General features: G+C 61.2%; 3 protein-coding genes across 5 annotated transcripts in view; 1 reads left to right on the plus strand and 2 right to left on the minus strand.

Moving 5' to 3' along the window:
• HDAC7 (histone deacetylase 7) overlaps nucleotides 1-4,258 on the plus strand; it is a 33,271-nt gene extending 29,013 nt beyond the window's left edge. For all 3 annotated transcript variants that reach the window (XM_082299108.1, XM_082299109.1, XM_082299110.1), the window contains 10 exons: nucleotides 409-516; nucleotides 625-680; nucleotides 843-930; nucleotides 1,152-1,271; nucleotides 1,621-1,718; nucleotides 1,802-1,920; nucleotides 2,057-2,190; nucleotides 2,277-2,361; nucleotides 2,651-2,789; nucleotides 3,093-4,258. In XM_082299108.1, the coding sequence (XP_082155234.1) occupies nucleotides 409-516; nucleotides 625-680; nucleotides 843-930; nucleotides 1,152-1,271; nucleotides 1,621-1,718; nucleotides 1,802-1,920; nucleotides 2,057-2,190; nucleotides 2,277-2,361; nucleotides 2,651-2,789; nucleotides 3,093-3,138 (993 nt within the window). In that variant the 3' untranslated portion in view covers nucleotides 3,139-4,258. The remainder of the gene's footprint in view (nucleotides 1-408; nucleotides 517-624; nucleotides 681-842; nucleotides 931-1,151; nucleotides 1,272-1,620; nucleotides 1,719-1,801; nucleotides 1,921-2,056; nucleotides 2,191-2,276; nucleotides 2,362-2,650; nucleotides 2,790-3,092) is intronic.
• A 1,056-nt stretch (nucleotides 4,259-5,314) lies between these two features.
• LOC309583497 (twist-related protein 2-like) lies at nucleotides 5,315-10,289 on the minus strand (the record flags this gene model as incomplete). Its single annotated transcript, XM_082299200.1, has 2 exons — nucleotides 5,315-5,883; nucleotides 9,811-10,289. The coding sequence occupies one exon, from the start codon at nucleotides 10,287-10,289 to the stop codon at nucleotides 9,816-9,818; it is 474 nt and encodes a 157-aa protein (XP_082155326.1). The 3' UTR covers nucleotides 5,315-5,883; nucleotides 9,811-9,815.
• A 6,693-nt stretch (nucleotides 10,290-16,982) lies between these two features.
• SLC48A1 (solute carrier family 48 member 1) lies at nucleotides 16,983-23,721 on the minus strand. Its single transcript, XM_082299205.1, has 3 exons — nucleotides 23,565-23,721; nucleotides 19,462-19,629; nucleotides 16,983-18,010 (listed from the first exon to the last, which is right to left on the minus strand). The coding sequence occupies exons 1-3, from the start codon at nucleotides 23,701-23,703 to the stop codon at nucleotides 17,874-17,876; spliced, it is 444 nt and encodes a 147-aa protein (XP_082155331.1). The 5' UTR covers nucleotides 23,704-23,721; the 3' UTR covers nucleotides 16,983-17,873.
• Nucleotides 23,722-25,300: the final 1,579 nt, after the last annotated feature.

A 25,300-nucleotide genomic window follows, 5' to 3' on the forward strand; every position in this document is an offset into this window, starting at 1 on the left:
GGTGCCTTCCTGCTGCCTCTTCTGGTTCTGCTCCTCTCCTTGCCCCCCGTGCTGGGCACCAGCTCTGCTTTCCCTGCTCTGCCTCCCCTTCCCTGCTCTGCCCCCGCCCATTCCCGGGGCTGGAGCTGCCCCCTCTGGGCACGGGGAGCTCACACATGGCCCCGATCAGAAGAGACTTTGAGTTTTCCGGCTCTGACGTGGTGCTGATCAAACCAAGATGTTTGGTTAAACACTAAAATAAGATAAAGAAGGTAAAGGAGGGGGCTGGGCTGGGGCTGTGGCAGGAGGAGGATGTGGGGTGGCCCAGTGGCACCCAATGGCACAGGACACCAACCCCTGACGGGTGAGGCTGCGACTGAGATGTCCCCTGGTGCTGTGGCCCCAGCTGAGCAGTGTCCTCCCTTCCAGGTGGACAGTGACACCATCTGGAACGAGCTGCACTCGTCCAACGCTGCCCGCTGGGCCGCTGGCAGTGTCACTGAGCTGGCCTTCAAGGTGGCCACCAGGGAGCTGAAGGTAGGTGGTGGCTTGGGGGGGTCCCAGGGCTGAGTGCCGCTGGGGATGCGGTGCGTGTGTGACCCTGGCGGTGGCAGCTCTGACCCCTGACCTTTGCTCTGTCCCCAGAACGGCTTCGCCGTGGTGCGGCCGCCCGGACACCACGCCGATCCTTCCACAGCCATGTAAGGCCCCTCCCCGAGGCACCTGGGCAGCCCCAAAAGCAGCTCCTTGGCTCAAAACCAGCCCCCAAATAACCCCCCCGAGAGCCATCCCTGCCCAGGCCCCGGGGGAAGGGAAGGGGGCTCGGGAAGGGCCCTGGAGGTGACTCCCACCCCTCTTCCCAGGGGATTCTGCTTCTTCAACTCGGTGGCCATCGCTGCCAGGCAGCTGCAGCAGAAGGGGAAACTCAGCAAGATCCTCATCGTGGACTGGGTGAGTCCTGTCCCGTCCCCAGCACATCCCTGCCCTCCCCAGGACATCCCCAGGAGCTGTGCCTGCTCCTGCTCCTTGTGGGAACGTGGCAGCCCTTGTGGGGCTGGGGGAGCAGGAGCAGATCCTGGGCTGGGGGACCCAGACCCGCCTGGTTTTGGCCACGTGAGGCTCTGGGGCCACCCTGCAGCTGCCAAAATCCTGTCCCAACGCCCTCCCTGCAGGACGTCCACCACGGCAATGGGACCCAGCAGATTTTCTACAGGGACCCCGAGGTTCTCTACATCTCCCTGCACCGCCACGACGACGGGAATTTCTTCCCGGGCAGCGGAGCCGCCGACGAGGTGAGAAGGGGCTCTGGGGACCAAGGGGACAGCAGGACACGGGGGGCTGAGCAGGGGCAGCGCCCTGGGGGCTCGCTTCTCATCCCTCACCCTGCCTGGGCCACCCGGCTCCGGCTGCGGATCCCAGCACAGGGATGGAGACTGATGGAAATGGCAGGGAAATTCCACTGGTTCTGGCACTGCTGGGCACTGGGCAGGGGGCCAGGACCCCCAGCCTGCTTCCCGTGGCATGGGACAGGGGCTGGCACCCCCACCTGCCTCCCCCAGGCCTGGCAATGCCGGAGCCAGGCCCTTCCCTCCATCCCTGTGGACACATCCCGGCCTCACCCCTGTCCTTGCTCCCTCACAGGTGGGCGCTGGCCCCGGCGAGGGCTTCAATGTCAACGTGGCCTGGGCTGGAGGGCTCGACCCCCCCATGGGGGACCCCGAGTACCTGGCTGCCTTCAGGTATTGTCCCCACATCCCCCCTGCCCGTATCCTGTGCTCCAGGTGGGGCTGACCCCACTCCTAATCCCCCTTTTCCCCCTCAGGACCGTGGTGATGCCAATCGCCCACGAGTTCTGCCCTGACGTGGTGCTGGTGTCGGCCGGGTTCGACGCGGCCGAGGGCCACCCGCCCCCCCTGGGTGGCTACAAAGTCTCTGCCAAGTGTAAGGAGGTGGCTCGGGGTGGGATGTCCCCCGTTGGGGACGACCCTCGTGGGTGGCCACTCCAGGGGGAACCACAGGAGATTTTGGGGGCTGGATTTGGGCAGGGGGAGGTGACGTTGCTGGGGTTGTCCCGCAGGTTTTGGCTACATGACCAAGCAGCTGATGAGCCTGGCGGGGGGGGCCGTGGTGCTGGCGCTGGAGGGGGGCCACGACCTCACGGCCATTTGTGATGCGTCCGAGGCCTGCGTGTCCGCCCTGCTGGGCCACGAGGTGAGAGCCGGGGCTGGACTGGCACTGACCCGGTGCCACCACCGCAGCCCAGGCACAGCCCCCCATGACCCCCCTGTCCCCCACAGCCGGAGCCACTCCCGGAGGAGAGCATGAGGCAGAAGCCCAACGCCAACGCCGTGCGCTCCCTGGAAGCCGTGATCCAGGTCCAGAGTGAGTGTCCTGGGAACGGGGGCTGGGGGCGCATTGAAAGGGACCTTAAACGTCCTCACTGGGCATCAAAGGTCCTGGGGGGGACGGGTCCCCATCATCCTCCTCCTCACAGCAAGGGGGGCCCAGGTGTGCATTCACTGCAAGGGGAGCCCAGAAACCTGGGCCATCCCTGTCCTGGGCCATCCCTGTCCTGGGCCATTCCTGTCCTGGGCCATTCCTGTCCTGGGCCATTCCTGTCCTGGGCCACCCCCATCCTGGTGTCCCGCAGCCCCCGATGTCCCTCCCGCAGGTAAATACTGGGTGGCCGTGCAGCGCTTCGCCTCCAAGCTGAGCTGCTCCTTCCTCGAGGCTCAGCACCACGAGGCCGACGAGGTGGAGACGGTCACGGCCCTGGCGTCCCTCTCGGTGGCCGTGATGGTGGAGAAGAGGTGACATTCCCGGGGTTCTCCCGTGCCGGGGGTCGCTGTTGGGGGCTGGCAGCAGGGCAGGGCAGTGTCCCCCTGCCCTGGGTGAGGTTCTGGAGCTCAGGTCCTGGATGGGCTCCTGGGAAACCCGTGCTGGGCTCTTCCCAAATGAAAACCAGACCAAATCCTCCTGCCTGGGGGCTGGGGGGGTGTCAGCTCCTGCCAGCAGGGTCCCCTCCTGTCCTCTCCCTTCTGTCACCGTCCCTGGGTCCCCTCAGGAGTGGGATGTGTCCTACGGGCCTCTCACGGGTCCCGTTCCCGTCGCAGGGCACAGGAGGAGCCGATGGAGCAGGAGGAGCCCATGAACCAGTGACAGGGACGGTCCCCGGGCGTGGCCGGAGCCCCGCGAGGATCCCGGTTCCCGTTTGTCCCCCTCGCTCCCGAGGCGCGGCCCTGGACGGGCCTGGACTCCTGGAAGGGACATTCCTGCATCCAGCGGTGCGGGACCATGGAGAGCCCCGAGCCCGGACCGTGCCCACAGCCCCCCCACCCAATTTTGGGACCCGGAACCCCTTGGGGGAGGGGGTGAAATCCCCCAGCCCTGCGGCACAGACCCCCTGCTCCCAGGAAGGGATGGACATTGGGATGGACGCTCGGACCACTCATGGGATGGCTCCCAGAGCCCCCCCCCCATGCCTGGGAGGAGCATCCCGGGGTTTGCTCGGGGGTTTGGGATCTCCGTGCCCCTGGCTCCCCTTGCCCTGCTGGGGCCCAGGGACGGAGCGGCAGCCACAGGGGCCGGGGGCTCGTTGGGCACGGGAGGGTTCGGAGCATCCCGAGGAAAGTTGGGAGCATCCCCGGCGAAGGAAGAGCGCGGCCGGAGCGCGGGCAGTGCCCGGGGGGGCCCCTCCGGCCCTCCCTGCCCACTGCCCCCAGCGCGGCCCCCGGGCCCGGGGCTCTCATTTGCACTATGGACCCTGGCAGCGCTAATGTGAACGCGACTCCTCTTCCCGGGGGAATTCCGGGAACAATCCCCCCTTGCCTTGAGCCCTTTCCAGCGCCCTGAGGCGCTGCCTGGGTGTCGGTCCCTGCAGTCCCAGCCCCTCCGCGTTCCTGTCGCCCCCTGAGCCCCCTCCCCAGCCGAGGTTCCACAGTCCCCGCTGGGCTCTGCTGGCTCCCCCAGGGATGCCCGAAGCCCCTCGGTCCCGTCCCCGTCCCTGTCCTGGGGTGACAGGGGCAGAGCCAGAGCCTCCGAACCGAGGGCTCCATCCCCATTCGCCTTTCCCTGTTTCCCGCAGCCCCAGGGCCCCGCCCCGAGAGCCTTCCCTGCTTCCCGAGGGTGTTCCCACAAGGAGCGGGCCCTGCCGGGGTGTCCCGGGGCTGGGCTGGGCTCTGGGGACGGAGGGGACACGGGCCTGGCTGAGCTGGGGGTGGGGACAGCTCCGGCTGCGGCAGCGGGAGGAGATTTTGTAAAAAAAACAAAACAAAACAAAAACAAAAACGAGAAATTGAAAAAGAAAAAAAGCCTCCGGAGGAATCAAAGCCTTTGTGTGTCCCGGGCCGGGGGTCCCATGGGGGGTCCCGGGGTGGGGGTCCTGGCAAGGGATGGGGCAGGGGATGGAGGGACCCCCCGAACTCCCACCTGCTGGATTTTAGCAAGAGGAATCCACCACGCACGGACTTTCTGGGGGCTTTTTCCTCCCCAAAAAAGGGGGTCAGAAGAGTTGTTAGGATGTTTCGCTCATTTTAAGGGTTTTTTGCCCATTTTAAGTCAATACAGGGACTTAAAAAAAAAAAAAACCAAGATGCAGCAAAATATTTGAAAATATTTTTTTAATATATTTTACCTTTTTAAAAAATTGTTTTTGGTTTGAAACCGGAGTCTCACTCCACAGATGGGTCTTTGCCCTTTAATTATTATTTTTTGAAAGAAGATTTTAAGTTCTGAAGGTGATTTCATTTCTCAGCTGTAAAATCCCTCCCGTGAGGCGCTGAACGAAGCCGCCACAGCCCCGTTTTTAACGGAGTTTCTGATTTTTTTAAGCACCTCCAGATTTTCTGGAAGGCTGCGGTCAACTGCCCGGAGCAGGGAATCCACTCCTACTGCATGTAAAAATTGGGAATTGGCTGAAAAGAGTCACTCTGGGCCTTCCTGTGGCTCCGTGGATTCTCTGATCACAACTGAACTCCTCTCCCATGGAGTATTTGGGGGCTCAGGCCCATTGCAGCCTCCCTGAGAGGGATTTTTCCCCCTTTTTCTGCCATAACAGGCAAAAAATCCCCCAAACCCTGATTTTCTTTTGCCTGATTCCAATAAAAGCGGCGCAGCCGAGGGAGGTGCAGGGGGGACCCGGCAGCGCCATTTCCGTAGGAAACACAAGGATTGAACCCTGGAAAAGTCCCCCGAGCTTTATTGGGGTTGTTTTGGGCACCTCCATTGTCCCCTCCCTGCCCTCTCCGTGCTCCCAAAACAGTCCAAACCCCCTCAGAGTTCCCAAGACGGCCCCAAAATCCCCCATTTCCCGCCGGGTCCGTGTCCAGCCTCCACTTCTGATAAATTCAGAGGAATTGCGTGGTTCCACCAGGGCGTTTTCGAGGCCCATCCGTGGGGCAGGAGTGGCTGGGGGGTGCCTCAGGGGGGTCATGAGCCCCCAGATGCCCCCAAATCCTTGCCATGCTCCTCCATGGGAACACAATCCATGGGAACGTCCCGGCGCAGACCCTTCGGAGCGGGATAAAAGCACAGGGACCCCCGAGGTCCTTGGAGCCAGCGCGGGGGGCTCCAGCCCTTCCCTCGTCCCGGAGGAATTGTCCTGCCCGGTCCCAGCCAGAGGCAGCTCCAGGAGGCTCCGGGAAGGACTCGGCTTCCCGGCAGTCCCAGAGGAGGAAACCGGGATCATTCCTTACCTGTGAGCCCACAATAAATTACAGCCCCCAGAGTTCCTCCGGCAGCTCCGAACCAGCTCCTCCCAACCCAAACCAGCTCCTGCTGCGGCTCCCTCGGGCCCATTCCCAACGTTCAAGGGCTGTCAGGGGCTTTGGGGGTCGTTCCCTCCTCTCTCCGGGGAGGCTCCTGGGGTTTTTCGGGTGCCGGAGCCGCTTCCACCGAGGCGGAGACCTGGGGGGGAGACAGCAGGGTCAGGTTGGGCTCAGCCCAGCTTCCCAAAATCCTGCAAACCCATCCCCTGTGGAGCCAGCGGGGAAGAGCCGCCCTCGGCCACTGCCTCCAGAGCTTCGCCTTCCCGGATTTCCCTGGAGCCGCAAGGGATGTGCCGGGAAACACCCCCACACCTGAGCCCAGGAATTAAAAAACCCAAAATCCCAGTTTTTCCTGCAGATCTGATCTCTGGGAGCCCCTTGAGAGCCCTCCCGGAGCCGGGGCCGTGCAGGGATGGCGGATCGGGAGCCAGGCTGGAGGATGGAGCAGGGAATCGGCTCCTGGGAGAGCTCAGGAACGGCTCCAGCAGCCCAGGGGGCACGAGGGGATCGATCCCTGCGGGACAACGGCCTCGCCTTCCCAGCCTTGGTGCTCCCGGCGCCCCCGGCGCTCCGGGCTCATCCCATCCCCTCCCGCTTTGTCCCCGGCCATTTCCTCGCGCAGTCGCCGAGACCTTTCCCTCTGGAGAGGGATAAATCGAACTCTCCAGGAATTCACCCCCGGGAAGGGCTGAGGCAATGCCGGGGATGGGGGACAGAGGGGAAAATGCCCCAAAGGCTGATGTGTCCCAAGGCTGAGCCCGTGGGATCGACGATGGGCACATCCAGGGGCAGCCAAAATGGCCAGGCAGCACCATCTCAGCCCAGCCCATGGAAAAATGGATCAGCTCCCCTCGCTCCCCTCGCCCAGCGAGGTCTGATCCCAAAAAACGCACTCCCGGCGGGATTTCAGCGGCTGCCGAGGGCTGCGGGAGCCTCCGGAGGGTTGGACAAGATTTAACACCAAAAAACCCTCAGGGGGGGATTTCAGGGCTGCCCGAGGGCTACGGGAGCCTCCGGAGGAGCCCAGCCCTGCAGGATTTGGGATGGAGAAGCCTACGGAGCTCCCCGAGCCCATCCTCCCCCTCCCTGCAGCATCCCCACCTCTGTCCCCAGGAACGGGAATTGATGCCGGGCACGGGCGCTCCCGAGCATTCCCGCAGCTCCCGCTCCCCCTCAGCTCCCGGGTGCCTTCCCTGACAGCCGGGATGAAAAACGGGCTCGTTCCAGAGGCATTCCCGGGGCCGAGGCAGCTCCAGCGAGCTCCGGCTCCTTGCAGGGGCCATAAACCCGGAGACATTTCCACGTTCCCAAGGGCCAGATCCGTGATTTTATGTCTGGGTTAATTTTAACTAATCCTGAGCAGTGCAGGGACCCTACCGTGGAGAGCAGCTCGCTCTCCCTGGGTGGTTTTTTCTCTTTTTAATGAAAACATGGAGGTTTTTGCTGGAAAAATGAATCCAGCAGCTCCGGTTGTGCCTTTGACAATTCCCTGCGAGCAGCCCGGGATTTTGGGAATGTCCCACATCCCTCACTCAGGGCGGCTCCTCCTGCCCCTCCAACATCTCCTCGTCCATCCCGAGTGGAAACGGCAGCTCTGGGAAGAGCAGCTTTGGGGGAACCCTCTGGCCTCCAAACCTGCTCCGTGCCAGGAGCCAATCCCAGGAGCACCGACTCACCTGGGAACAGATTTACTGGGATTTGGGCAGCTCCTCACCTCTCCTGGGAACTCAGCCCCAAAGTGGGGGTCCCGGACCACCCTGGCCAGTTTAACCAGGGGCTGGATCCAGTTCTAAGGGACTGATCCGGGGCGGGAAGGGATCCCTGCTTTCCTGCCGGCTGCAGAGGGATCTGGGAGCAGCTTTTAAAGCAGCTCGAGATGGATTTCCTGAGCTGGGAAATAGGGAACAGGGAGTAGGGAACAGGGAACAGGGATGGGAGCTGTTCCCGAGCTCCCCCAGTGCCCCGGAGCAGCGAGGGGTGTTTATAAATAAAAGCAAATGAAGCAGCCGCCAGACAAAGCCGATTCCAGGCGAGAGCAACAGTCCCCAAAGGGAAGATTTATCCAAGGTCTTTCAGGAGAGACAATTAAGTGAGGGCAACTCGAGAGAGGCGATAAATCCAGGGAGACAAATGAAGGGCAAGGAACATCAGCCCTCGCGGCTCCGCCAGCCGCTCCCCCCGGCAGTTCCAGCTTCCAGCCTCATTTTCTCCTCCAGCGGGGAAAGAAACCATTTTAATGTGCTCAAGACTCTGCCGAGAAAAGCTGAGCTGGGGGGGACTTCAAACGTGATTTCTGTTGCCTGAGGGCTCCATCCCTCTTTCCCCGGCTGATGTCTCCCGGTTAACGAGGGCACATCCACATCCAGCTATTCCAGCCCCCTTTGATATTTAAGAGGCCGAGTTCCACTATCCAGGGGCTGCTTTCCATTAGGAAATCCCAGCCCCGTTGCGAGCGCCGGGTTCGTTCCCTCCCGGGAGCCTTCCCAGCCCGGCACCGCTTCCCCCACGGCCCTTCCCTGGTTTTGGGGCTTTGCTGGGAGAATCCCCGTCCCTTCCCCTCCCGGCCCAGCTGCGATTGTTCACCGGGACCCGAAAACGCTGCAGGTTGGCCCAGGGAGGGGAATTCCCTCCCCAGCTGGAGGATGGAAGCACGGAGCCACTCGGGATCAATTTTAACGGGAATGATGATCCCGCTGCGCTCACGGGAGCTCTCCAGAGTGACTGAAGGGTCTTTAATCCCTCTGTTTATCTCGGGAGCACAGCTCCTGCCAAGAACTCGGCTTAAATAAACAGCTCTGGGAGTCAGTGACGGCCGCGGAGCCGCGTCGGGTTCTGCACGCAGAGGGAGCAAAAATGGGTCTGGGGGTGCCGGGGAGGGGGCTCAGCCTCCCCCACCTCCCCAGGGCAAAGGGATTTCAGTCAGGCTTTGCAAAATTCGGGATGAAGCCATGCCAAGCAGCTTCCCTCTCCTTTGGGAGCACCTCCAGAACACCCCCAAAACTGGAGAATCCAGCCCCAAACTGCCAAACCCAAAAGGGGGTGCCCAGAAGAGGGTGAGGGGTCCAGGGAGTCACGGGGAGCTCAGCATCTCCACTGGTCCTGGAGGATTTTGGGCATCCCAAAGCGAGGACAAGGGGCCACACGCTCCTCCTCTGGCCGGCCCCAAGGGGAGGTGACCCTGGTGTCAGCCAGCGCAGGGCAGCTCCCGGCAAGGACAGGATTAAATGTCTGAAACAGCCCCCAAATATTGAGATCTATACACGAATTTAGCAAAGTGCCAGATTTCCTGCTGGTTAGGAGGGATCGGGCTGGGAAAGGGAGTTTCAAGGTGGCCCATCCTCAAACGAAATCCCCTGGGAGATGCTCAACCCCTGAGCCAGCTCTGGCACCTCCACGGCCTCGAATTCGGGGCAGTTCAGTGCTCGAGGAGAGCCAGGAGGAGCCCTGGTGCTGTCTGGGGGACAGCGGGGCCTCTCGGGAGCTGGGCTCCCATGAGGTGTCCCTGGAGCTCCCAGCTTGGGAATGTCCTCTGGAATTTTCTGCTCCTGCTCTGCGGGAAGTGCCAGCGCGTCGCCGACTCCTCTCCTCCTGTTCCTGACTCCTCCCGGCCCTAAACCCCTGAAATTTGGATTATTCCCCTCTCAGCGTCCTGAAGGACACTCGGGGGGTGGCTGGATGGAGCTGAGTCCATCAGACTTCCTCATGCAGTGCAGAATTCCCGCGGATCCAACACGATCACGGATCCCATCCTGTCTGCAGCGCTCCAGGAGAGGAACAGGGGGCAGCCGGGCAGGCTGGAGGACATGAGGCCACCCCAGGGCAGGGTGGGTTTGACTCCTCAGCAGCCCCAGCACGGCCAGGACGGAGTTTGGGAATAAATCAGATTTTTAAAACCCCCTTTTAAACCCTTCCTGCCGCTGCTCTGGAGCAGACCCTGCTGAGTGGGATCAGCTCGGAAACCACCACCTCCTCCCGCTCCGGGGTCCGGTAGGACAAATCCCTCATCCCTGGAGCACCGGGCGGCGATCGAGCCGCGGGGACACGGCGCTGTCCCGGCCATACGTACCCGGCTCAGTGGGACGCCGACATGGACCAGGCGCCCTCCATCCTCCACACGGAGAAGGCGTAGCTGAGCCGCTCGTGGGCCAGGAAGTTGCAGCTGGTGGCGACCTTGTGGTCCAGCTCGTCGCTCTGCAGCACCTGGCACAGGAAGTCGATGTAGCGGGCGGCCAACTTGAGCGTCTGGATCTTGCTGAGCTTGTCCGAGGGCAGCGTGGGGATGATCTTGCGCAGCTCGGCGAAGGCGTCGTTGAGGGACTGGGTGCGCTGGCGCTCGCGCACGTTGGCGATGACGCGCTGGGCGTGGGCGTCCTCGGGGGGCTGCGGGGCCGGGCTGCGCCGGCTGCGCTTGCCCTGCGGCGAGGGGGCTCCGCCGGGGCCCTGCCCGCGCTTGCGGCCGCTCTTCTTGGGCAGCCGCTCGGCCTCGTCCTCGCTGGTGGCCGCGCTGCCCTCGGGGGACTCCGGGGAAAGGTTTTCCTCCTTCATCTCCTCGGCTCCCTGGGCTGCGGAGGAGCCGGCGGTGGCTCCCGAGGCACGGCCCGGAGCATTCGCCCTCGGGGCTCCCCGGGCGCCCCAAGCCCCGCAGAGCCCTTCCAAGGAGCTCCTTGGCTTTTCCTTTGGGCCAGGAGAGGAGGGCGCTGGGATGACTTCGGGAATGGCTCCTGCTGATAGGGCGAGCGGGGCGGGGGCGGACCAGGCGCAGACCAATGCAGGGGAACGCCAGCGGCTCTGGAGCTTATGGGTTCCAGATTTCCTCTCTCCCTCCCCACCGCCACCCCGAGCCCTCAGGCACAGATGCTCCGGCTGCCGCCCGGATGTCGGGAGACGTTCCCGGTGCCAAGGGAGCCCCAGCCATGGAGCTCAGCGGTGCCTTTTGGGGGGGGTTTGGGCCTTTTTTTAGATTATTTTTCAACCCAGTTGACCCCACAAAGAAATATCCCCTTGTCTGGGGTGGAGGAGGAGACTTTCACCTGTGAGGGATGTGGAGCCACAGGGCCTGCAATGAGCGATTCAGGAACTCCCAAAATCCAAAGGAAGAAGCAACCAAAGGGAGATCGGCATCCGTAGGGCTCTTGAGGAGCGGCTTCAGCCAAAATGAGCTTGAGTTTGTGTCCATTTGTCCATCCACCAGGCCATCCCTTCATCCATCCATCCATCCGTCCATCCATCCATCCATCTGTCCATCCCTTCATCCATCTATCCATCCATCCCTCCCTCCCTCCCCTGCCTCCATTCCCAACATCCCACATCACCCTCATCACCCTCACCCATCACCAAATCCCTGTCAAATAAATCCAGCAGCTCCTGGATGGAAGGGGAAGGGGACGGGGAAGGGGAAGAGGAAGGGGAAGGGCAGGACCCTCTCTGCTCTCTGGGGCTGAGAATCCCCTGGGAGGGTGGGATTGGGGCCGGATCTGGGGCTCCAGCAGTGCTGCCGAGGGCTGGGGAGCTGCCACCAGCTCCAGCTGAGGCTCAGGCTGTGCCTGGCCTTTATTCCTTAATTAATTCTTTTTTTATTGTTTTCCTTTTAAAAGAAAATAAAATTGTATTGAATTTCGCCGGGAGAGCGGTTCTGGTCGGGGGAGGGGAGGTTTGGGATCGGGGCTGGGATCCCGGAGCAAAGGGAGGAACACAATGAGCTTTGAAGTGCAGGAAGGAGCAGCCCCACACCCCAAGAGGCTTTTGTCCCCACATTTGGAGGGTTTGCAGCTTCTCCCTCAAACATTTCAATTTGTTCTTTCAGTGAGTGTTTTTTCGGGAGGATGTTCATCCAAACTTCTCATGGAAAGGTCACGAGGCACCAAAGTGGTTTCAATAACTCCTCCAGCTCGCTGGGGGTTTTTCTGGTGCTGCTTTTGACACATCAGGGAAAATTTCAGGCCTTAAAGGAAAAAAACCAACTCAGCCAAGGCCAGCTCACTTGACTCAGGGAGAAGTCACCAGATGGGAGATTTGAATTCCCAATTCCCACCAATTCCCGGCCCCTCTGGACACGTCCCCTCCTGGTTTTCCCCCAGCCCCTCACATCCATCACCCCTCAGGAAGCTTTTGGGGGGGTCTTCAGGGGGATCTCCTCCCAGGGGACAAGGGACAGGACAGCAGGAAACAGCCCCGAGTGGTGCCACCAAAGGTTTAGGTTGGATATGGGGAAAATTCCTCCTGGGAAAGGCTGTCCAGCCCAGGGCAGGGGAGGAGTCCCCATCCCTGGGGGGATTTAAAAGTGGAGGTGGCACTTGGGGACATGCTCGGGGTGGCCTTGGCAGTGCCAGGGAAGTGTTTGGTGCCCTCAGCGGGTTTGGTTTGGTTTTGCTTTGTTTGGGTTTTTTTTTTCCTCCAAGCTCCTTTTCTTTGTTCCAGAGGACAAAAATAATCCCCGTTTCATCCCGCGTGAAAATAAAACCAAAAAAAAAATGAGGATAACGCTGATAAATGGGGAACATGAAAGGGAGCCGGGAATAGCCGCTGCCCCTGGAGGCCGGGAAGCGCCTTGGGACCCGCAGGTTTTTCCAGTTACGGCGGCCTCGAGTGGAAACAGCTGCGGGGCGGCCAAAAACGGAGCATCCGCGCCGCGTGTGGTTGCCGTGGCAACCGCGGGGAATTTGGGGCGCGGGGATCGGGCTGGGAACGGGAACCCGCGGGGTGCTTTGATCCCGGGCTGATGGATGGCCCCAGGATCCTTTTTCCCAGCCCAGTGACCTCACGCTCCCGGAACGCGCCGGGATCCGTCAGAACTCAGAGATGTCGGCGAAACGCGGCCGCTCCGCGCTGCCCCTGCGGGGTCAGGGGGGCTGAGGGGGTGCAGGGGGTCCCTGGGGGACTGGGAGCGATCCCGGTGTTTTCCCCAAGGATGGGGTCGGGATGAGCTGCGGGATGAGGCGAGGGAGGGAGCCCACGGGTGCTGCCCCTCCCAGGCCGGGCCCATCCTGTTCCACTTAATTCCAACACGGAAAATTCCCCTTTTTCTTCCCCATCTGCTCCCATCTGGCCATCAAAGGGGTGAAGCACCAGGAGCGGGGTCTCACTGCCAGGAGCTGTCCTGAGTTCTCCCAGCATGGAGCTGGGAATGTTGGGAATGTCGGGATCAGCCCCGGATGGACAGATGGATGGAGGGATGGATGGATGGATGGATGGAGGGATGGACGGACGGATGGATGGACGGACAGATAGCTGGAACCACATCCCAGGGAATGTTGAGTTATTTTTGTGGGAGCAGCTCTGGGATGGATGGATGGATGGATGGATGGATGGATGGATGGATGGACGGATGGATGGACAGATGGAGGGATGGACAGACGGATGGATGGACGGACGGATGGCTGGAACCACGTCCCAGGGAATGTTGAGTTATTTTTGTGGGAGCAGCTCTGGGATGGATGGATGGATGGATGGATGGATGGATGGATGGATGGATGGATGGATGGATGGAGGGATGGACGGATGGAGGGATGGACAGACGGATGGATGGATGGATGGATGGACGGATGGAGGGATGGATGGATGGATGGATGGATGGATGGATGGATGGATGGATGGATGGATGGACGGATGGAGGGATGGATGGATGGATGGATGGATGGATGGATGGATGGACGGATGGAGGGATGGACAGATGGATGGATGGATGGACGGACGGACGGCTGGAACCACATCCCAGGGAATGCTGAGTTATTTTTGTGGGAGCAGCTCTGGGATCCCTCGGAGCTGACTCAGGTTCCTGCCTCTCTCCTGGGCCAAACTCAGAAAAGCCCCTGGAGCTGCAAACCACACCTGGAGCCACCACCCCCGGATGTCCCCAAGGCCTGGGTGTCCCCAGCCCCTCAGACCATCCAGGGTGGGGGTGTCTGGCAGGAGCCCCTCAGCTGCCCCGGAGGGAAGGACCCCTCTCTCCCAGAGCTCCCCCGATCCCGGAGCTGCCCCACCCCCTCCCAGCCCCGCAGCACATCTGGGACACCCCCGGAGCCTTCAAAGCCGTGTCTGGGGAGAGACGAAAGGCCCGGCTCAACTCCTGGCCGGAGATGAAAGGAAAACTCTCCCTCGGCGGCTGGAACGAGTTCCCGGTGCTTCGGAGCGGGGCTGCCGGGGCCCATTCCCTGCGCTGCCTTTCCAGAGGGATTCCGGGGCAGATTCCCGGGGTGGCCGTGGCCCGAGTGGGCTCCGGGCTCCCCACGGGGCTCCCGCGATGCTCCGTGGGTTGGGGGGGCTGAGGGGCAAAGGGACGGGGAGGGAAAACTCCTTGAGGACGAGCCCGGGGCTGGGGAGCGGCTGCCGGGCGGATGCTAGCGACAGATTTTCCTCATTTCATCCCAGGAAATTCTATTCCGATTAAAAGGCGTTTGATCTCCACGGAGCAGGCGGGGGGGGGGGGGCGGGGTGGGGTTGGGTTTCTCTCCGATTGTTGGGCTTTATGGGGCTCATGGATCAGCTCAAAGCTCCCAGGATTTTGGGGCTGCAAAATGTGGAGTTGAATTTTGGGGTTTATGAAAAGGTGGAGGAGGAAGGGACGGAGCCACGAACACCCCGGGGTCCCCCCTCTCCCGGTTTTCCAAAAGGTTGATCCCTCTCCATCAGGGAAGGGGAACCCTCCAGCTCCACATCTTCTCCATCGTTAAGAATAAAAGGGTTTTTTCCAGGCTGGAGAAGGGAAACGTCCTGGTGTCGTGGGAGTTTGGGGTCCTCAGGGGGATCCCGGGGGTCTCATGGGATTTGGGATTTCCTGAGGGCTGGAGGGGATGGATTTGGTTGGGGGTTATTGGCCTAAAAAAGGGGTAAAAGCCACTTAAAAGTGAGGCAGAGCCACCACAAAGGAAAGGCGGGAGGAGGGGGCTGCTATTTCCCTCTGGTCGTTATTCCAGCCCATTCCCGGCTTTCCAGCTCTTTCCCCCCATCTCTCCCGTTCCCAGTTGAGGAGGAAGAGGAGCATTGACCCTTCCATGGGAAGTGGCTCCAGCCCAGCTCCAGGCTGCGAAGGAGCAGAGGGACCCCCCGATGACCCCTCAGCCGAGCTGTGCCTTGGCCCCCTCAGGCTCTCCACAAACCCCATCCCGAAGGCTCTTCCCAGATATCCTAGCCCAGGGATTTTCAGCCTCCTCGTTAAGCACCGGGCCCATATTGAACCGTTTTATTCCCTTGGTTGCTCTCCAAGCTGAGAATTGTCCTAAAAATAACCATTCCCAGTTCTGTGTGTGATGTTCGCCCCCCTCTCCCAGCCCTGGCTCCGTCCCAGCTCCCCCAGCTCCGGTGAGTTCATCCCGACACCAAAACTGCTCTGTTGGGGACCTTTAATCCCGCTGCCACTTCCTACCCAACCCCCTGGCTGGAGCACGGATTCCCTCGGGAACGGCGGCAGGACTGGGCTCGTGTCCGTGTGTCCGGTGCCCTCCCAGCTGGCCACAGCCCCTGGGAGCCAGGAGACTCCGCTGGGATTCCTGGCTCCAGCCCCAAGCTCTTCCTCAGGGACTCTTCCTCACCGTCTCCCTTGTCCCATCCTCTGTCTCCCTTCCAGACCCTCGGGATGCCGTGAGTGAGGTGGAATTTGGGGGATTTTCTGCTTTTTCCCAGCCAGGGAACAAAGGGCAAATCCAGGCTGAGCCAGCGCTGTGTCCAGGCGGATCCAGGGAGCAGGGACACCATGGTGGCATCGCCGTGTCCTGGAAGGCTTGGGGCACACTCCCTGTCCCTGGCTGTGCCTGGCACATTCCTGCTTCCAGCCCCCGTTCCCAGGGAACGGCGCAGACTTCCAGAGGAAGGATGGGACCCGCTGTGGCTCCATCAGGATTCCCCTGGGAACAGGGACCCGTGACCCTCCTGCAGGTCCCTCCAGGCCCGTCCCCAAGCTCAGCCTGTCCCCAAGGCCAGCAGCACCCCTGGGCCCCTCTGGAAGCCCCAGGACCCCTCTGCTGCAGCTCCCGGAGCTGAGGGACACCCCCAGAGCCACGCTGGGGACACCCAGCCGGGATTTGTGTCCCTGCACACGAGGACGGTGTCCCCAGCACCTCCCTCCCCCAGAGCCTCCTGGAGGGTCCCCCCAGCCCCACGAGGCTCATCCGGAGCCTTTGAGGCGCCGCTTCCGCCCTCGCCACATCTTGAGAGCAGATTGGGAAAATGCAAAAAATCTGTTGTTTTCCTTCGGGTGCCTTTGAATCCCTCCCCGGGCAGGAAAAGGGGGATCGGGGCCACCGCCGGACCCTCGGGAGGTGACGAGACCCCCCCAGTGGGTCCCAGTGAGGTGCTGGTGACAGTGGGAGCCACGAGGGCTCTCCACGAGCCCAAATACCCCCTAAAATCCAGCAGAGGCTCCTCAGTTCCTGAAGATTCCTCACACTGTCCAGCGCCAGGGAGTAAGGAACGCTGCAAAGGGAAAACTGGGCAATTCCATGAAAAATGGGGCTGGGAAAGGCTGGTGCAGCTGGAGAACGGGGCAGGGTGGCTGGGAACCTGTGGGGCCTGTGGGGAGAGAAGGGGTCAGGGCGAGGGGACAGATTTGAGACTCCTGGGAAGTCTTTGGAGCCACTAGAACTTCTGTCCCCTCCTGCCCCAGTGCCAGGGAACGGGCAGGGAATTCCAGCCGAGAATTCCTTCCCTCGGTGCGAGACCTCACCCCAGGGCTGGGTCACTGTGGGGACTCGGGTCCCCCCTGCAGGGCCACGCTGAGCTCCTCGGTGGCCCCTGGGCACAGGGATGTCCCTGTTTTGGAGACGTCCCCGTTTTTGGGGTGTCCCAGGTGGTTTTGGGGTCTCGCTCGCGCCCCGGCCCGGGCTGTGCCACTGCCGCCCTCTGGCGGCTCCTGCGGGTCCTGCACCCGAGGGGTGCCGGGGTCCCCGCTGCGTCCCCTCCCCTGGATCCCATCTCACGGTCAGTGATGGGATTGGGATGGGGCTGGGAATGGGAACTCACTCAGGGCTGACCCCAAAGCCCCCCTGAAGCCCCCTCTGCCCCTCGCCCGTTTCCAGGGAAAAGGGATGGAAACACCACCGCTTCCCCAAAAATTCCTTTGGGCCGAGATCCCCGAATGCCAAGGGATTTGTGAGGGGGGAAAGCCACCTCAGAACCCCCTGTGGATGAGGAAGTGAGCAGCTGAACGCTCCCCATCACCCCAAAAAGCCAAAGGTGCCATTCCCACCCGTCCTTCCCAGCTCCCGCGGCGTCCCGGGATCCCAGGGAATTCCAGTGCAGCCAGGCTGGTGAGGGAGCGCTGTATTTGTGGTGGCACAGGGTGACAGCGAGGGTGGCACCGACCCCGGCACCCCCGAGGAGCGAACCAGGAGGAATCCATGTAAAAATAGAGGGAATATTTACACACAGGATCCTTTAAAAAGCCGAGATGTGGAGTGGAAACTCCAGGGCTAGAACACGGCCCAGGGGCTGGGTTTAGGGACTCCAGCAGGTCACAGCCTCACCCCAAAGGTGCTCCTCGATCCATGGGGTCACCTGAGGAGCCCCTGTCCCCTCCCCTCTCCTCCTGCTTCCACTAAAACTTTTCCCTATTTTTCCCCGGGAACCCTCTCCCTGAGGCTCGGGCAGGCCAGGCCTTGGCCCTGCACCCCTTTCCCCCAACCACCCCTCTCCCCACGCACCCGCTGCTGCAACTTCAAGCGTTAAATACGGCATTTATGGTTAAACATGGGATCCCATTCCTTTTTCAAACGACCCCGGAGAGCAGCCGGGAGCAGCATTCCCAGCCCTGCGAGCTTTAGGATGAGCTGTGCTCCTCCCCCAGACCTCGGGGAAGCCCAAACCCCAAAACCACGGAGAGGCAGGGCCCGGCTGGGAGCTCCCGGCAGGAGCACAGAGGTGACAAAGCAGCAGGGCGGTGACACAGGCGGGGACTGCCACCCCTGGGAGCTGCCCTGGGGCGGCACGGAGAGCTCCGAGCTCCGGGCACCGAGTCCTTCCCTTCCCTCCCTCCCCCCCGGAACGAGCAGCGATGGGTGAGGAAAAGCCAGCAGGAAAAAGCCCCTGTGCGGACAGACAGACAAGACAGACGGACGGACGGACACCCCCGCGGCGCCGGGACCGGGGCTCCTGCTCCGTGTCTGCCTCTCCTCCCTGCTCCGCGCCTCTCCCGGGAGCTCAGAAGTCGCTGAGGATGCTGATGTCGGCGAACTCGGCGCGGTACCGGTGCGAGTAGAGGCTCAGCAGCAGCGCCCACTTGAGAGCCATGAAGCTCCACACGCACGACAGGTAGTAGCTCTTGGGGTCAGTCAGGGCTGGGAAAAAAAAAACCCAAAAAACCAGGGATTCGGTGAAAATTCCAGCCCCTGGGAGCTCTGCACAGCCCCCCTGGGCAGCACGGCGCCGTATTCCCTGGAATTCCACTGGCATGGGGTGATTTCCTCAGCTCTGCCACTCTGCCACCCCCCCTAAACTCGCCCGGTTCAGGGATGGGATTTGCGGGAATTCTTGGATTTGGCTCAAGGAAACCACCCCGAGCTGCAGCTCGGTTCGCACCCCTCTCTCCCTCCTCTTCCAAAACTTCACATCGCAGGGAAAAAAGAGGGAAAAAACCAATTCCTCCTTCTAGAGATGCTTTTCTTGCTTGGTGGGATCAATATTTAACTTCCATAAATATTCACTGATCCCTTGTGCAGGTGGGACCAGCCCCCCTCGGGGAACGCCAGGAACAGCCTCTTTTGGGAGAAATCTGCCCATTTCCTCTTTGTTTATCCTAAAGCTGCCTCTTCCTTTGAAGCCAGGGGGGGCTGGCTCTGCTTTTTGAGGGCACCTCAGCGGTGCCACATCCCCTGTCAACGTTGGGGTTGTTTTGTCACCAAATTTGAGGGACGCTTCCAGAACCAGGTGGGGAAAACAATCCCAGCTTGAGCTGCCTGGGGGAAGGTCACCAAAAATGAAGAGGATTGGTTTGAGGAACGCACAAAGCAGCATTTTCCTGGTAAATTCCAGTCATTCCATGTCCTAGCCCTAAAATCATTCCCTCATGCAGGGGTTCTACCTTGCCCCAGATTAGGACCTTCCCTAAAAAACCCCAATTTTCTCCCCAAACAGTTTTTCCTCCCGTCTCCAAGAAAGGAGGGGAAGGCAAATATTTGGTTTTCCTTTCATATCTGTATTTTTAAGGTTTTCACACATGGATTTTCATCCCTTTGCACCAGGAAAACTCCACGGGGAGTTTCTTTAGGCTGAGCCAAGGGGTGTTTTTGGGGTTGTGACCCCACACAGCTTCTCCATCCCCCCCCAGGACAACCCCGTGGGGCTTCTCAACAAACAACAAACACAGAAAACCTCCAAGAAAACAACCCCCAAACGTTCTCCCTTTGGTCTGGGGCCAAGGAGATCGCGGGAGGGATTTGGAGCCGTTCCTTAGGGAACGTTCAGGGGTTTGGAGCAGGGAATGCTGAGTCAGCGCCGAGGCCTCGGGCTTGGAGCTGCTCCAGGAGGGATGGACTTGACCTTAGTCATGGAAAGGAGGAAATTCTCAGGTTTTTTGGGGACTTTGTCATGAAAATGAGGCAATTCCAGGTTTTTTGGATGGCAGGGTGGCCTCGGGATGGCTTCTGTGGCAGCAATATCTCAGCAGGGCAGGGAAATGCGGTGACATCCCTGCAGCCTGGCCCCACACGAGGTGGTGGCAGGAGCACCCCCAGCCCTGCTCTGTCCCCTGAATCCCCTCCCAGTATTCCCAGTCCCTCCCAGTACTCACACTGGTGCTGGGTGATGGCCAGAGCCAGGAAGGCGCAGAAGCCCAGCCCGGAGAGGGCGGAGAAGAGGATCCCGACGCAGAGGAAGAACCTCAGCCCTTTTAACCAGGTCCTCCAGTAATCCTGCAGGTACATCACATGCGTGATTAGGGCCCAGAGCGCCAGCACACCTGTCCAGGTGACAGCAGGGACATCAGAACGGCACCCATGGACAGGTAAAACACAGCCCAACCCCCTCAAAACACCTGGGAGCTCCAGGGAGCACCTGGCAACAGCAGGACACCTGTCCAGGTGACAGCAGGGACATCAGAACGGCCCCTCAGCCCCTCCTGCCCAACCCATCCCTGTGGCTGCCAGGACCTGCTGCCCCTCAGCCCCCCGTGGCCACATTCCTTGCTCAGGACAGGCCGGATTCCCACCCTGGGACCCCCACCAGACCCTCCATGACCAATCCCCCCGTGCTGGGATTTGGGAGCAGGGCAGATGCCACGGCCACAACTGCAGAGTCATCGCTCCCCAAACGCTGTCCCAGGGTCTGGTGACAGAGCTGAGCCCTCAGCTTCCCCAAAATCCACCTCCCCCACTTCCTCATGCCCCGGGCTCCAGCGCTTCCAACCCACATTTCCGACAGAAATAGGGAACTTGGGGTTTTGAGTCAGCAAAAAGCTGCTCCCTGCTGAGCCAGCCCCGATGACTCAGCAGAATGGACCCAAATGCTGAGTCAAGGTTTGGTGTTCCCACCCCAAAATCGCCGCTGCCACCCCGAGCTCTGGGTGGGGAGGGCAGCACCTGAGCCCCTCGAGTTCCCCTGACCCCGATCCAAGCCCCGGCCCAGCTCCCCAGGGGCAGCTCTGGGCCAAAACACCTCCTCAAAAACTGAGGGTTTCAAACGACTTTTCCAGGGAAATGAAATAAAAGTTGTAACTTATTGAAAGCTTGGGGTGACTGACTGCAGGAGCTGCAGGTTTGCACCTCAGGGATTCCCCCCAGATCCCCTCCTCCTTCCCTAAAGCACTTTGTCCCTAAACCCTGAGCCACGGGACAAAACCCCGGAGCAGCAGCAGAGCCTGGACAGCTCCAGTCCCACCCTGGGTTAAAACAACACCCAAACGCCTCCATAAAAACACAAAAAAATCCCTGTGGATTCACCCCACACCCGAGGGCTGCAGTGGCCCTGGAGCAGGAGCTCCTCCATCAGACACAATCCACAAGGATTTCCCACAGGGAAGCTCCCTCTGAATCCAACCCCAATTATCCCAGGGACACAAAGCCCCAGGAAAAGGAAACGACCCCAAAGAGCCCCGGCTGAGGCAAGGAGAGAGGAGCTCGCAGGTATCGGGACTAGATCAATTCCTGGTTAAAACACAAAACCCTCCCAGTGCCCCTGGGAGGAGCTGGAATAAATCCCAGAAGTTCAAAGCAGGCCTGGAAGCCGGGGCACAATTCCCCCCCCCCCCAACAAGCAGACCCAAATATTTGGATAATATCTGGGTTGTTTGAGCTCAAGGGAAACAAACTTTCCCTCTCTGCAAACATCCAAACAAAAACTGGGACAAACACCAGGTTTTGTGAGTCGCCTGCTCCTCCCCGAGGAGATCCTTCAATCCCAGGGAAAGCAGGGATATTTGCTGGGAACGAGCTCAGCTCCACGTGCTCACGGCAGGGCCCCATGTCCCACACGGAGATCCCGGGGAAAAACAACAAATCTGCAGCAGAGGCCAAAAAAAAATCCCCAAACAAACACAAAAAACCACGGAGTTATTCCACAAGGAGCCCCCTGATTCCAGCACTCCTGCAAGGAGCATCCTGATTCCAGCTCCAAACGGGTGGTGATGGCAAAGGAAATGAGGGTAAAAATGAAAAATGACATTAAAAACTCCCTGCAAAGTCCCAGAAAATGGTGATCAATTCCAAGACATTTTTTTCCCCGTGTGTTTACAAAGCCTTCAGTCCTTTTCCAGCTAAACAAGTCCCTTTTATCCACTCCAGCTGCAGCATCAGCTGGAATGAGCTGAAATCCCCACTCCAACAGGAGCCGGAGCTTTGCCAACTGAAATGTTGCCATTTCCATGTTTTCCAAACTTTGCCTCTCCTGGGGGATCCCAGGAGCCTCAGCTGGGTTTGGAATAGGTCAGAAACGGGGGGGTTTTCCTGCCAAAACTGCTGGGGATCCACACTGAAATATTTTAGGGAAACAGCTCCGGAACGAGAGGAACCTTTGGAATATTCTGGTGTTGCAGCTGACCCCGAGTTCAGCTTCCACTCCTTCCGTTTCTCAGGTGTTCTTAAAATTCCAAGAGTCTCCAAAGCCCCCACGACTGGGTGGAAATGGAACGAAACCCCTGGGGAGAGCCAGGGAAGGACTTTCTGGGGTCTGGGATGGAGCTACAGCCCCCGCCGGGAGTTTCTGCCTCCAACAGGGCCACGGGGCCGGGCTGGGATTTGGGATGATCCCAAAAGTCCCAGGTCTGCACCGCGGAGATCCTGGGGATTAGGGAGCTGCTCTTTCCAGGCAGCAGTGGGGGATTCTCACTCCCAAAGCCGACTGGAAGGACTGGAAGGGCTGCTCAGCACCTGGAATTCCATAATTACAGGGAACTGAAGGCTCCAGTCCCAGCCTCGGTTTCCCTCCGTGGAACTTTAACATTAGACTTGGGTTTAATAAAGTTTTGACTGTAAATAACAGGGAATGAGTGAAATTTAGCGCAGGCAGCACTGGACGGCTGATTCCCAAGCAGGAAAGGTTCTCTGGGAGATAAGGGAAGGATCAACAAACTGATTGCAGAGACAAAGCTGGAGATTCCTCGGGATCAGGAGGAATTCTTCCAGCCAGGAAGTGTGTGGATAAACATCCCCAAACACAGATCCAAAGGCACAGCGGAGGCATTAAAAATGAGATAAACATGGACCAACAGGCAGAGCTTGGCTTAATCAGGGCACCTTAACGAGGATCTGCAAATTTCGCTGTCAAAATTCCACTGTCAGAATTCCTCCCTGAACACAAAACACAGCAGAGAAACCCTTCATGTGCTCTTTCTCCTGCGTTTCTGGTTCAAGACCCCCCAGCTTTGTGCCACCCAGCAAAGTGTGGGAATTCACTGCTGAATCCCAGTTCCAGCTGGAATTAAAAGCTTTTTTTTGGAGGGAGAGGAAGCAGAGATGAGCCCAGTCCTGCACCTCATCCCTGGATGCTTTCTAAATTTTAACTTTTCTTTCTACTCTTCCTCCAGGAGTTCAGCCAAGGAAGCCCTGGAGCTGCAGGACTCTGTCCTGCTCCGACCCAATCATTAACCCAGAGCCACAGACACCCGAATCTCCCAGATTTCTGGGCACATTAAGGTACAGTTTTACCCCTGTGATCCAAATCCCTCTTCCAGAGCGGTCTGGCACAGCTGCTTCCAGCATTTGGGGAAATCAGGAGGATTTCTTTGCTTCCCTAAAAACCTCAGTCCCAGGAAAGGGGCTCCTCAGTTCCATTTCTGTCCTGACACCCCCACAGCCCTGACACCCCCCTCAAACCTCCCCTCAGCCCTGGGGAAGGGGCTCCTCGGCCCCATTTCTGTCCTGACACCCCCAAAGCCCTGACACCCCTCCCAAACCCCCCTCAGCCCTGAGATCCCCCCTCAAACCTCCCCTCAGCCCTGGGGAAGGGGCTCCTCGGCCCCATTGCTGCCTGACACCCCCATAGCTCTGACACCCCTCTCAACCCCACCTCAAACCTCCCCTCAGCCCTGGGGAAGGGGCTCCTCGGCCCCATTGCTGCCCTGACACCCCTCCCAAACCCCCCTCAGCCCTGAGATCCCCCCTCAAACCTCCCCTCAGCCCTGGGGAAGGGGCTCCTCGGCCCCACCATCGCCCTGGACCCGCTCACACCCCTCACAGCCCCCTCAGCTCCGGGGAAGGGGCTCCTCACTCCCCCCTCAGCCCTCACGCCCCCCCAGCTCCCTCAGGGCTCAGGAAGGGGCTCCTCGGCCCCATCGCTGCCCCCACCCGCTCCCTCAGGCTCAGCCCCCTCACGCCGCCGGCCCCGATGCCCTCCCTCACCCTGAGCCCCCTCAGCCCTCACAGCCCCGGCCCGGCGCCCCCTCGCCCCCCGGCCCCGTACCCGAGAGCCCCCCGGCCGCGGCCGTGCCGGGCTGGCGCAGCGCGGGCACGGCGCTCCAGGCGCAGAAGGCCGAGAGGCCGCTCAGGGCGCCGAAGGACGCGTAGGCGACACGGAGCGCCAGGGCCCCGCGCAGCGCCATGGCGGCCTCGGCGCGGCCCGCCCCCGGCACCGGGACACGCCCCGGGACCGGGACAGGGACACGCCCACGGGACAGGGACACGCCCACGGGACAGGGACACGCCCCGGGACACGCCCCGGGAACGGGACAGGACCCGCCCACGGGACAGGGACACGCCCACGGGACAGGGACACGCCCCGGGACCGGGACACGCCCCGGGACACGCCCCGGGAACGGGACAGGACCCGCCCACGGGACAGGGACACGCCCACGGGACAGGGACACGCCCCGGGAACGGGACCCGCCCCGGGACCGGGACAGGGACACGCCCGGGGACACGCCCCGGGACAGGGACAGGGACCCGCCCCCGGCACCGGGACTCGCCCCGGGAACGGGAGCGGGACACGCCCTCGGCACCGGGACCCGCCCCGGGACAGGGACACGCCCCGGGAACGGGACACGCCCCGGGAGCGGGACAGGGACACGCCCCAGGAACCGGGACACGCCCCGGGACCGGCACCGGGACACGCCCACGGGAACGGGACAGGGACACGCCCAAGGGAACGGGACAGGGACACGCCCCGGGACTGGCACTGGGACCTGCCCACGGCACCGGGACACGCCCCGGGAACGGGACAGGGACACGCCCACGGCAGCGGGACACGCCCCGGGACAGGGATACGCCCACGGCACCGGGACTGGCCCCGGGACCGGGACACTCCCCCTCAGCCACCGGGACACGCCCTCGGGCACGCTCCCGGCCACCGGGACACGCACACCGGGACCGCGACACGGCACCGGGACACGCCCACAGACACCGGGACACGCCCACAGACACCGGGACACGCCCATCGATACCGGGACACGCCCACAGATACCGGGACACGCCCACAGACACCGGGACACGCCCATCGATACCGGGACACGCCCATCAATACTGGGACACGCCCCCGGCCCCGCCCTGCCCCAGCGCGCCCCCTGGCGGACGGGCGGACTGAGGAGGGGGCACGGAGGGACCGGGACACCGCGGGGGGGACACGGAGGGGACACGGAGGGGACACGGAGAGCACGGGGGGCGTGGGGTCACCGCGATCCCGCGGGACACAGGGCTCAGGTGGGGGACAGGGGCGGCACCCGGGGACACCGGGACGTGGGGAGCGCGTGGCGTTGGGGACATCTCCGAGTGGCTTTCGCTTCCTCCCGGGGGAGTTTTCCTTCCCCCCGGCCCATCCTGTGGGATTGCGGTCTGGGGACACCTCATCAAAGCCCTCGAAGACTTTTTGGGGCTTTGCTGTTCCCTTTTTTCCCTTCCCCTTTTTTATTTAATCTTTTTTTTAACACTTTTCCCCTTTCCAAGCCCTTGGCTGGATGTGGCTCTGCTTCATCCACGGGGACAGAAGCTTCCAGTGGGGATTGGGATGAGAATGGGGGTTTCCCACCTTATTTCTCATCGTTAATTAATTAATTGTCCTGCGAGTGACGTGGGGACAGAGGCACTCCCAGAGCCTCAGGGAACGCGCTCCCTGGTCTATCCCAGCCCACAATGGCTTTTCCTGAATTTCCCGGGCTCCGTCTCTTCCCAGAAGATCTTCCCCGGAGTGGGGAAGCTCCGCTGGGC

This window comes from Coloeus monedula, assembly GCF_965178545.1.
Source record: "Coloeus monedula genome assembly, chromosome: 30".
NCBI classification, from domain to species: Eukaryota; Metazoa; Chordata; class Aves; order Passeriformes; family Corvidae; genus Coloeus; species Coloeus monedula.